Source organism: Antedon mediterranea, chromosome 7, assembly GCF_964355755.1.
Source record: "Antedon mediterranea chromosome 7, ecAntMedi1.1, whole genome shotgun sequence".
Classification (NCBI taxonomy): Eukaryota; Metazoa; Echinodermata; class Crinoidea; order Comatulida; family Antedonidae; genus Antedon; species Antedon mediterranea.
The window spans coordinates 17,459,504-17,472,475 of record NC_092676.1 but is presented as its reverse complement, the minus strand read 5'-3'; the positions used below and the strand labels follow the sequence as shown (position 1 = coordinate 17,472,475).

The 12,972-nt window shown below is 32.5% G+C and overlaps 3 protein-coding genes across 3 annotated transcripts; 1 reads left to right on the top strand and 2 right to left on the bottom strand.

Moving 5' to 3' along the window:
• Positions 1 to 1,060: 1,060 nt before the first annotated feature.
• On the bottom strand, positions 1,061 to 6,446 carry LOC140054773 (vesicle-associated membrane protein 8-like). The gene is made up of 5 exons (XM_072099858.1): positions 6,267 to 6,446; positions 5,308 to 5,429; positions 4,543 to 4,622; positions 3,253 to 3,307; positions 1,061 to 2,105 (listed from the first exon to the last, which is right to left on the bottom strand). Coding segments are annotated over exons 1-5 (282 nt in total). The 5' UTR covers positions 6,269 to 6,446; the 3' UTR covers positions 1,061 to 2,082.
• Positions 6,447 to 6,958: 512 nt separating this feature from the next.
• LOC140054288 (thioredoxin-like protein 4A) lies at positions 6,959 to 9,963 on the top strand. Its single transcript, XM_072099222.1, has 2 exons — positions 6,959 to 7,077; positions 8,429 to 9,963. The coding sequence occupies exon 2, from the start codon at positions 8,463 to 8,465 to the stop codon at positions 8,889 to 8,891; it is 429 nt and encodes a 142-aa protein (XP_071955323.1). The 5' UTR covers positions 6,959 to 7,077; positions 8,429 to 8,462; the 3' UTR covers positions 8,892 to 9,963.
• Positions 9,964 to 11,721: 1,758 nt separating this feature from the next.
• On the bottom strand, positions 11,722 to 12,885 carry LOC140055454 (post-GPI attachment to proteins factor 4-like). Its single transcript, XM_072100792.1, has one exon. It carries the CDS (start codon positions 12,883 to 12,885, stop codon positions 11,722 to 11,724), a length of 1,164 nt encoding a protein of 387 aa, XP_071956893.1.
• Between the last annotated feature and the right edge of the window lie 87 nt (positions 12,886 to 12,972).

The following is a 12,972-nucleotide window of genomic DNA, read 5'->3' as shown; positions in this document are numbered from 1 at the left end:
TCATACTTTGTAGGCTACTACATTTAGAAATGAGGGGCTTTCTTTAAAAAGAGCAATATTATATTAAAATGAGTAGAAATGACTATTAGTGTTACTGTATTTTTAGGGCTGTCAATCATGATGAAGCCACATGGAAGAATCCATATGAATTTGTTCCTGAACGTTTCCTTGATGAAAATGGAAAAGTTGTGATAAACGAAAATATGTTAGCTTTTGGTGGAGGTACGTAATTGGTTTTGTTGTTGTTGTTTGCATTCAAATGTGACACCATCTTGTGTCAACTAGTTGGTTCTTGCCTATCTGTCAATTTGCATATCTTTTAGCAGATGTTTTATTTATTTTCCACTATTTTAAGATTTTAATTTTGTTTTTTCAGGTCGCAGAATTTGTTTGGGTATGTCATTAGCCAAAATGGAGCTATTTCTTTTCTTCACATTTCTCATACAAAATTTTAAGTTGGATTTTCCAATTGGCAGTCCACCTCCATCACTTGATGGTGATCTTGGGCTTACGTTGACGCCTAAACCATACAAGATACGTGTGACAAACAGGTGTACTTAAACAGTGCTGTTACTGGTATTTCCACTTCGTTTGGTCATGGTTGTTTAATAATATATTGGTTTTTTTTGTATTGTTATTTTATAAACAGTTGAATTTATGTAGCTAATGTAACATTTAGCAACCAAGTATTACCAAGCATTATCATGCTGCATCGCACTGGTACTGAGGATAGATATTGATCAGGTACGCACTGTCTTTAGCCATGTAGGAATTACGGTACTAAATTTCTAAATATTTCCTCCAAAATATTATTATTATTATTATTATTATTGTTATTATTATTGTTATTGTTACTATTATTATTATTATCGGAATTAAATACACACATATGAGGATGCATGTCGTTATAAGGTATTCTCATAGAAAATTATTCAAATGATGTCAATAATATAAGATATATAAAATAGATCTTCTTGTTCCGTCGCTGTATGCCATTTTAAGTAAGAATGCATCATCTTACGTTTTTCCAAAATACAACAGTTCTTATGCAAGTGCTCAGGTTTTAATAATTGAAAACGCTTAATAATAATTATCACAATCGAATTATTCACATTATAACATTTTGAATTACTTCCGAATGAAGACAAATGATTATTTATTTAAATACGTACAAGTTACATAATTCAGTTTATTTCATATTCTTAACACAAAAGCGGATAATGTTTTATTTTCTAGAATAAAAAAACAACGTAACCAAATTTAAAAACTTCCGTCCGGTCTCATCCCATCCCATCCATTTCTTACATAAAATAGTAATTAAATATATCTTGTAAATGACAAATATCACAGCAAGTCCATATTTAATAGAAATCTGTGCTAACTACAAAATGATTCATTTCATAATAAAAAAAAATCAAGCATATCTATGTCTCATATTTACTATCTCGTTAATAGCCTAATATTTACATTTATTAACTACCGTATTTAATATAATTATATGATGATATCTGAACGTGTGCATTAGGCCTATAACCAGATTTGTTAATCATCTTGTTTTTGTATAATTACCGTAAATAATATTATAATCGATGTTTTTATTTTTATATAGTTAAAATAACTTTATATTTAAGCCTATCCTATTATTTCTAGACGCACCTCCGCAAGTGAGTGTGCCCCTGTTTAAAAATGGTCAAATAAATTTAAAAACAAATGTTTTTTATATTTTTAATTAATCGAGGAAGATCTTATTGCTGCAACAACAAAGAATGTGTATGGTAATAATGCCTACATATCAATGTAAGAATTTATGAAAAGAGCCGAAATGAGTATTGCTTAAATGAACATACCAAGTATGCATGACCTATGCATTCATTGTAATTATGATGCCATCCTAAAAATAATATTTAAAAATACAAATGTTGAGATTCATTGCTATTATTACTGAAGACCCTATGTGTGTTTATTTCAAGACAGGTTTTCAATTATTTCAATTTCTCGTTTTGTAGATCTACGGTTATGTTAACTTCAAATATTGATAACACTATACACAACATCATAGAGAGGCTTCTTTAGACAACATCACTATTTCCATGGTCTCCACGCAGCTAAATATAATTCAAAAATAATTGTTTTTTAATTGATTGCGCCCATCAAACGGTAAAGATAAGATAACTATAGTTAAAACCAATAAAAATTCAAACCGCAATGTTACATCAAAGGCATGGTGATATAGTTTTTAGTCGCGTGGAAGCGACTCTATAGTTCACTATGTCGGTCGGTCGGTCTGTCTGTCTGTCTGTCTGTCGGTCTGTCTGTCGGTCTGTCTGTCGGTCTGTCTGTCTGTCTGTCGGTCCGGTATCACTATGCGTTTTATCGCTTTATGACCTTATCTTGATATCAGTTTAATCTAGCTAAGTCAATTTTTCACAGAATATTCCTTATGGCCAGGAATCGCTGTGGTTATGTTTTCACGGTGCGCAATAAAAAATTACGCGGTCTACGCACGATTTAACGAAATCACGTTTGTAATCATATCTTAACAACCATGAATCACAATTAAATAAAATTTGGTACTCATAAATTTCAGGGCATAAATCATCATATGGCAATACAATTACGTGCGTAGCGCATGTAACGCATGCGTACGCGCGCTTAAAATTTTTAAAATTTATTTTCGATGAAATAAGAGTACGTTTCAGGCAATTTTAAGCGTTTACAAAATTGCCATGAGTGCGCAGATTTTTGTGCGCGCACTGCGCGTTAAATGTTGTTGCGCACTCTTTTTGCCCGATTTCTGTTTTCTTGACTTACTTTTCAACTCGAAATTACGTTATACGAGCACGTCAAAAGTGACAGGCTACGCACGTGTAAATTAAAAAAATATAAATGTTTTTAAACATTTCAACATTTTTAAACATGTTCAGTAATTTCGGTCAGTATAGTTCACTATGTCGGTCGGTCCGTCTGTCTGTCGGTCTGTCTGTCTGTCGGTCTGTTTGTCTGTCGGTCCGGTATCACTAGGCATTGTAGCACGCGACTTAATGGCTGTTGGCCTTGTTTAATATAGTTTTACAGCACAACTCATCCGATTCTGCAGATATTAGTAGATAGAGTCTAACTGACTATCACAATATCTGCAGAATCGGTTGGACAACCAGTTGCTTTAAAATAATAATTACTTAGTTTTCTAATTGCAACACAGTAAACTTGTTTATTACTCTACTTAAAAAATATTTTACAAATAGTTCTTACCTAATACTATAATCAAGATGATCAACAACACAATGACAGTAAGCAAAATCATATACTGCAAAATATAAACAAAAAGGGATGTTATAACTTTTGATTAACATCCGAAATAAGCTTACCTGTCTGAAAGTGTGAAATATGAGATTTACTGACTTTTCGCGTTGACAATGTTAAAATATGTTGTATTGAAAATAAAGCACTGACCCCATAGTATACACACATACATGATAATTGTTTCATCGTGTTTCTAATATACACACTTATGATGATTATTATAGGCAAAAGTAAATAAAGATAGATATAAATACCAAACACTTATCGGTAACAGTAGAGCACTACTATCCATTGATATCACATTTATTTACAGATTAGTTTTTAACAGTTTTAAAAGGGCTTAGGATGTTTTTATTATTGCTGTAAATGTTATTGCATTGCAAATCGCCGCTATTTTATCAAAACCTCATCTCAATGTTTGTACCTATGCAATATGTTATCAGGGTTACCGTGCAAATAATGGTAATATTTTTAGAACCAACCACACCACAGCAAATTTGAAAGCAGAAAGTGTTCTGTTTTTAGTCTTAAGAGTGTTTGAGTGGTATATAACACGAGGTTTTATGCAAAATAAGGCAGAGGCGCCGCCGCAAAAACCATAGCCATACAATCGGAACAGGTTGAAGTTACTTCTCGACCATTGTTCTGGTGGTGGTAGAGCAAGTCTTCTCGGATAATGACTTAAAACTGGAGTTCCAGTGTACACATCTAGCTCGTGTGCACTTTAAAGAACCCAGTACATCTTTCGGAAGAGTATGGGGTTAGTTACCCCGGTGTACTGGTCAATTCAGTCCCTGTCGTTGTGGACAGACGAACAGGCGCCGTTTGGTGGCAGCACTTGAAACGAAGGGACACTTAGGGGAGTAGAGAGTTGTGGTATTTGTTGTCCACACCTGTGCGTAATTCAGCCCAGTAGGCTGCAAGTTCCCACATTTACATTTACATTTAAAATCAATTCCTGGAAAATAATTCAAAATACTTATTTTGGATCCAGCATTTTATTTTTTATTGATTATTATGTTTTACATTTTACTGGAATTTGGCATTTTTCCAATTCATTACGCATTTATGTTTACAAGAACAATTACAAAAAAAAACTTTCTCTTGTAAAATTATGTTTTGTAAAAATATGAGGTTTTGAATAGTAAATGAGAATGATAAAAATAGTTTTCAATCACGGAATATATCAACCGTTAAATATAGTAGCATCACTTTGGCTTTGGTAAACTATTTTCTTACCTTAGTATTTTTCCACCACATTTTTTTCCTAACTTTTACAGCGGTCTTTTTAAATCCAGCCGAATTTTGCTCTAAATCGTCTAAAAATGAAGCACAAACAGAAAGGCGATGAGATATTACTTTCATAGTGTTTAGAAACAAACAGTTAACATTGCATAATGGAAATAAACAATCTTGGTGACGGTGGCGCAAATCCGGTGATAATATTGATAATGTCTTGGATATATAAAGCGCCTAATGTTGTGAAACCTCTAAAGCTTGGTGGTTCCCACTAGAACGTAACGCAAGGACGTAAACGCAACGCAAGCGTGTTAACCATGACAAGCGAAAAGTTATAGGCAGTTTGCAATCACAAGCGAATAAGCCATCGCTTGTGATTGGTCAATTCACTTGCGTTGCGTTACGTCCTTGTGTTGCGTCGGCAGTGGGAACCACGCATAAGCACTGTACATCATATTATTACCCGAGACATTTTTTGGATCAAACACGTATGGAAACATGCTCACATAATGTAGTCTGGCTATCCCCATACAGTTTGTGAATCTGAAATTCTTATATCTGCGTAACGCGAATCATGCATTGGAAGTTAAATTTTCCAATTTGGGTTCATCTCTCAAGATCATCAGGGCTAGGTTATTAATAGTGTCATGGGGATACAGTGTTTCCTTATTTTGGTTTAATACCAAAAACAAAATGATGTGTTATCGCATTCCTCCCCTGTGTTACCTTTTCTCCGTTTTGTTAAGACGCTAAAGAATAACTCACCAGCATGTTTAGACAAGTCGTCAAGTTTGTCTCCACGTTCCAGTATTTTTTCAATATTTTCTTGCATAATGTCGGTTACTTGATCGACATCTTTCTGGAGCTGCTTGGTTTTGTCAGAAGACCTGAATAAGATTTCATTCATTGAATTCGGATCTATACTTTTTTTAAGGATTCAGTTGAAGCCTGATTTGTCATAATATTATAGGCCTACAGATATCGCCTGCTTAGAGGTGAAATATAAGATTTGACATCTCCGAGGGAATGATATTATGTTCGAGGGAATATATATATCCCGATAATTACGCAAAAATTAGTCAGTCAATATCATCGTTCTCGATGATATACGATTTACGATCCTCGCAGCGGTAGTCATGTGATGTAGTTTCAACGTTCACGTTCACGTATTTACATAGGCTATGCAATATAACAAATTGTAATGTTAGGAGAGATTTATTCAGGAAATTATAGTTACTCCTAAGTGACAACATTTCTCCATCTCCAACTCCAATTGATAAACAATATTGCCATGTTTTAAATGTCACTGTTGTATAAAGATGGATACAAATAATGAAACCACAACAATTTCACAGGCCTACTGCATTAATTATTTAGGCCTATTCTATGATTATAACGTATTAACTTGAGACAATAATTGAACAGACAGACATGTTTACCTTAGCCCTTTTGTCTTTAGGCAAAGCATAAAACAATTTGTGTTGTTTGGGTTCATTATGGCATATGCTTTTAATGATTTATTATAATAGAAAAATACTTTTTTTCAATAATCAATGTAACTGTAACAGTGTTTTCTGTTATTTCTTAACATCTAAACAACATGGTTTACAGTACTCCATGAGTAAACATATAGTGCTATTCTACAGATATCACGGTTCAAAGGTTCCTAACTCGTGTTCAAACTAAAATTATACGATTCAAATAAGCTTAGGCCTAATACATACATTGTTATAGCTTGTTGTGTATCTCTCTTTATAATAAATCAAGCGTTGTGTCCACCGTCAGTTATTCACATTTTTGTTTCAATCACTGAATCACCTAAAAAACTGTGTTGGTCGCGAGCCTCACAAACAAATTATTAACCCGGATATTAGAGGTGTGATTCTTCTTTCCTTGGATTGACCTGCATTTATAATACTGTATAACCGATACTTTATCTTTACCTAAGTGACGTAATTATTATGCTATCTCCAGCGTACAATGGTGGTGTAAATAAAACCAATATGTAGGCCTACAGTATTACATTTTCTACCAGCACTTTATCTAGATAGATAACGGACCTAGATGATAACGGAAATGGGACGGTCGTGTAACAGGCTTTTATTTTATTTAGCTAGGTTCTGTACGCTGTTGTGACGATGAATGAATTATAATAATGATAATAATGACGTAACATTTTAATTCTCAAAAATAAACATTTTGCCTACTTTTTTTTTCTGCAATATTGCTTTTTTTTATTATCTACATCAATTAACATTATAAACAATTTTATGAATGATTATTGTCTCCTCAATTATTTCGTTTTTTTTACTGTTTTCTATTTTTCTGATGTTTCATTTTACTTTCTGCTAACTTGGTAATTGGTAATATAAATAAGTTTTGTTCTAAAATTCACGAATTGAGGGCGTTCATTTCAAGGCCATATAGAAGTTTGTTGATTGGTGGTACGGTCGTTGGTGGTGTAGTTGTAGCTAATTAATCGTCGGAAGAACGTTTGTTTTGTTTCATTATTTTGAAACTTAAATAATTGTATCTGTAAGTGTATTTTACGTCATTTAGAGGTTTAAAAGGTCCTGTTGTTATTGTTGTAAAAACTGATAAATTACGGTGATGCATGTAATTCTAGCTTTAAACGACTGGGTTAGTCCCCTAGTCCTACTAGGCCTAGGCCTAGGCCTTATTCGTCATTCAAAGCTAGAATTTATATAGACATCACCGTCATTCACATCACCATCAATTGTAGGCGAGTCGTTTCGCCCCAGTTGTTAAACGGGATATGACCGTTTGGGCCGCCGACAAGTTGAGCCGCCGGTAATTTCTATGAAACGCCCAGTGCGTCTTTTACGACATTATAGTTCATATGGTCTTTGGTTTATTGTGTCATGAAAATAAATAATAAATATATAATTAGGCCTATTCTACATACTACAAGTACAATTTTGTTGAGTTTGAATCGCATAACAAAACAGCAAAGGAAAGTACCATAGTCATATTTAATAATTTAATTGTTAAAAAAAAAAATGCAGTGCACTCCATAATATTTTTCTCGCTTGTAGGGCTACCACGTAAAAATCATGTTGTCTCTCAGGACTAGGCCTAGGCCTAAATAAATAGAGTATTGATGTTCTTCGAATGAGGTTAAATAATTATTATTTTTTATTTACTATCTTTTATTATCATATTTTATTGAATTTTACAATGTTAATACACAAAATATTTTACTAAAATAATGGTGATTTTATGACGTGATTATTTTACTGATAATGGAGTAGGCCTAGATGTTCATACAACAAGTCATTTTTGGCTAAAAACGATCATTTTCTGTGATGTTTTAGGCCTTATATTTTGGAATCTACAAGTCAGATTTTCATAATTATTTCTTTAATTGTAATATTTAATAATATTAAATAATATATACTAAAAACCGTGATATAGGCTATATACATAAACTTTTAAATATATATTGTCATCGGATCCCTAATAAAAACGAGCACCGGCGAAAGTTAGCATTTGGCGTTTCATAGAAAATAACGTTTTTCTGGCAGCGGCTCAACTTGAATGTTTTTCTTTAAAATTAAACAAGACAAGATGTATCGCCTTGAAACAATTTAGTTTTTTTTGTTGTTGTTGAATATGCCATTTTAATGTCACATAATGGTTATCTACTTTGAACAAAAATTTGCTAGCAAATGGGTTTTTGGTTGAATTTTATCAGGTTTTTTTTTAAGAAGAAGGGATTACTGTACCTCTATTAAAATTAAAGTCTGATTAATTAATCTTCATTTTTCATGTTTTTGGAGGACAATACATCTTTAATTTTAGTACTGTGCAGTATATTATTAATGTATTGTTAGTAACATAATTAATGTATTTTGTTATACTGTAGAGTGGTTGTGTGAAAATAGCCAAAAAACATCAAAATGTCTTACATGTTAACTCATTTACATAATGGATGGCAAGTTGACCAGGCTATATTGTCAGAAGAAGACCGCGTCATCATTATAAGATTCGGACACGATTGGGACCCTCTTTGTATGAAAATGGATGAGGTGTTATTTGGTATTGCGGACAAGGTCAAGAACTTTGCAGTAATTTATGTAGTTGATATCACAGAAGTACCAGACTTTAATAAGATGTACGAGCTTTACGATCCATGTACTCTGATGTTCTTCTATCGTAACAAGCACATTATGATTGATTTAGGAACTGGTAACAATAATAAGATTAACTGGCCGCTGGAAGACAAACAGGAAATGATTGACATTGTAGAAACCGTATTTCGTGGTGCTCGCAAGGGACGAGGTTTAGTGGTATCGCCAAAAGATTACTCAACTAAATATCGTTATTAATGTGATCTTCATTTCAACACTAGTTAGGTTTGACAGTACACCATGTGATTCCAAAAGGAAATAAAGTATGGTTCAAGGTTGAGAATGTGTCGATGTTTCGCTTCTTGACGTGCTACAACAATCTACAGAAATGAGAATGTGGAGAATATATTAATATTTTCTTAGAAGACAGTTGAAATTTTGAGACATTTCCAACAATTTATTTCCTCTTTGAGACACATGGTATAATGCAAACTTACCTTTACTAGGGTTCATTTGCCATAAGAATTATAATATTATTGTAAAGATTGATTTAGTAGTCCCCTGTTCCACAAACTGTGGGTCACACAACCCAATATTTACGTCGGATTATGAAAAAAACTGACACTACAGGGAAAAATTTCATTTGAAAATCAAACAGATTTTTTAGTCAAGAAACATAGTTTTGTATTGTATTTTTTGCTACACAATTGTAGAAATGTGTAGCAAAAAGGTTGTTTTGTATAGCTTTTTGCTATGCTACACTGGCGAAATTATTCCCTGCACTAGGAATGGGTGTATTTTCACTATTACTATACTCTATACTTGTATTTATGCGACACCCTGTCTAGTGTGAAATACTGTGTGTTTCCAAACTTCCCCAATTTCGTTGTTGTTTAGGTACTTTGCTTCGCATTTATAAAAGATCGAGGTTTTATAAGTTAATACTGAACTTGCATGTACAGTAAAAGTATTGAAATTATTGCCATTCTATTTATCACAATGAGCGAGCTTAGTGTGATTGGCTAATTCATTTTAGTATGAAAAAGGCAGGCCCAAGTGATAGGGACTTACTGTATGAACCATAACAGTAGTACAATACTGTACATACAGCATCTTTTGATGTATGTACAATAATGACAAAATCATCATTTATTACTTTGTACCATTGTATAAGATATTAATAATACAGAATAACATTTTGCTTTACTATATAATTATATACTGTCGTATGTAGTAATGTAAATCATGTCATGTATTGAAAAGTACAGTACTGTGTTTCAACAAGTCAAAAATAATTGAACCATTTTGTAATAAAAAATCTCTATTCAAAGTTTAATGTCTACATTGTGTTCATAAATTTTTTTTTTTCAAACTTAATTGTTTATAATATAAACAATGATTTTTGTTAAATGATCATTAATGGTTGTATCATACAGTATATGACAACAAATAAAGTAAACATTTGTTATACATAAACACATTTCTCACTGAACAAAAATGTTGTTGCTATACATTTCTCACTAAACTTAATTTTTAATAATATATTGTTCTGTATAATATTTAATATAAACAATGATTTTTATTGTAATTATCGTTAATGGTTGTATCGTACATGACAAAAAATAAAGCCAATAATTTGCTATACATAAAAATATTGCTCTTGTTCTGAACACATAAATATTCCTTTTTATACATCATAATATTTGATTAACATTATTAATGCACAACTGCGACAACATTCAATATTTTGTAAATATTAGGTGAATGTACAGTACTATGCATAAATTTGCATTAAATAACACTTACAGCATGATTATATAGTATAAACAAACAATGATTATAATTCTACATGCTATTGCTAAGATACTAATTTGTACATTTCATGATCAAAAGCACACAATGTATATTACTGTATTAAAATTATTGCTTAAAAAAATTCTGAATTTCAATTAATGCCGTGTCTTGCTGTCACAATAAAGTGTAAACATTGTGGGTGTGATCTAATCAAAATTCACCCTCTTTTTTATAATTCTTAAATACACTCAATAATAAATAAAAATAATGATGTACTGTACATTTAATTTCCCAGATTATATATAGAATACTTAACATTTAACTTCCTTGATTTGATCATAAAATTAAATAATATAATTTGAAGGTTTTAGTATTACACTTTAAAAATAGCACCTTTCTTTCCTATTCTTTCAATTTATGTTTTAAGAAAATATGAGTTTAAAATATATTAAGAAAATTATTCAAAATACAAAGCAACATCTGCTTGTGTATACAAACAAACAATATTTTCTTCACTGATTATACATTCATTTTTAGTATACTAACCAACACTGATTATGACCATAGGTTTGATACTTGGTGGGCATATAATTCAACATTGATACAAGTATATTTGACCAAGTTACGAAAATTTGGCAGATGGATTATAAAACTAGGATTGAATTTATCTGAATTCATCTTAAATTAGGGGTTGTGGGCTTAAACTCGGCCATATACTGAATTGGTTTTTTCCACTTAGTCATATTACATATTTCTATTCAAACTAAATGGTCGAGTCCACATGCTGAGCACCAATTTCATCTTATTCAACACATACAGTACAGAATTGTAAAGATATTATACAGTTAATTATCAATGAAAGCATAATTATTAGGTGGGCAACAAGACAATTTGTCCTTGAAATGTTTGATCTCAATAATTAGTAATCAATATGAAAGTGGTGGTTATGATGCTTGGCTACTAATCTAAGGGTCCTGGGTTTATAGTCTGTCATGTTTTTTTCTAATGACAAATTACAACAACTCCACCCTCAAAGACTTGTTTATGTAGAGCATGTGTGTATATATTGTCTTGTGAATGGGATTGCCACCTTTAATAAGGATAGTGAATGAATTTGCTTATGGTTATCCTTGGAAATTTGCCTAAATATACAAAAAAAAAAAAGTGCATTGTATTGTTATTGCAGTTTTTGCTATCTATCACATGTATCAAGGTAGTTATGCGTCTCTATGCTACACTGGTAAACATGTTCCCTGCAATAACTATTAAACAACTTTTTAATTCGGTTTATTAATTAAATTTCCCGCAAATATGCCCACGCTGTTCTTGGATCATTTCGCTGTCTGAGTGACGAGAACATTCCGATATGCGTAAACAAATTTGGCGATGCGAGGTACTCTTTTAAACCAGATTTTTCCGCATAATTAGGCAAAACAAAATCTATAGGCAAATCATTGTTGCAACGGACGTTCTCGAGGTAATTTAAAATATCGCGAACATTTTTTGATGGATACAACACTGCTGGAAGACAGCAGGAGGTAGCTGGTTTAAGTGAATATGAATGCTTATTCTCATACCCAAAGTTCACAAACATTGGCCTACCAATAGCCCATGTGAAGTTTAAATAGAAACAAAAACTGACAATAAAAATAATATAGAAAAAAGATAGAGATATTAATGTATATCTGTAACAACATAATGCCAATAATGTATTAACACTCGCTAATATTAATGAAATGCAAATCCATTCAAGAACAAAGCGCCAGTTCCTTGTGAATCCAGCAAGATTTTCAGGGAACGTGAGTTTTAGCCACGCCCATTTTTCCAAATTTGGCCGCATGTCACCACCTTGAATTCTATTTTCTAAGTGGTCACTCACAAGGTATTCTAACACTTCAATGAAGTTGAAATGCGGTAAGCCGTCATCTTGAAGTAAAAGAACATATTTGGAATCGTACAGCCAAGCCTGCTCTAAGCAGTAAATGTAATCCAACTTCTCGCGTTCCCAACGGTTAGTATTCCAGTTATTTCTCGAGTTACCATTTTCGTTTTTGCTGACCATTCTGACGTAGTTAGAAAGATGGATGGCTTCATCGTGTCTGCTACCTTGGCTGTCCACATTGCACACAAACAATTGATAATCCGACTGTGATGAAGATTTTGCGATTAAGTTATGTAATCGTGCAACAACTTGCGTAAGATATTTCGGTTGAGGAGTATTTCTGTCATATGAAAAGCGTTGAACTGTGATGATACCTATGACATATTTTGCTGGCGTTTTTTGACTGTACATTTGCCTACTTTTAGCTGCATTTACGGACCTCAAATAGTCCTCTGCAACTTGTATACGATCCTCGTTCAAATCTACGGCCTTTCGATATATATTCCATTTTGGAGCAAAATAGCTGGAATATGGATAGTCGCGTAACACATTTGGCAAAATAAGATAAAAAGTCATGAAATATATGATAATAAATATTAGTAGGATTCGAAGGTATTTGCTGCCCAACGCTGTGGGTCTAAGCACCATGATGCAAATTGTTTA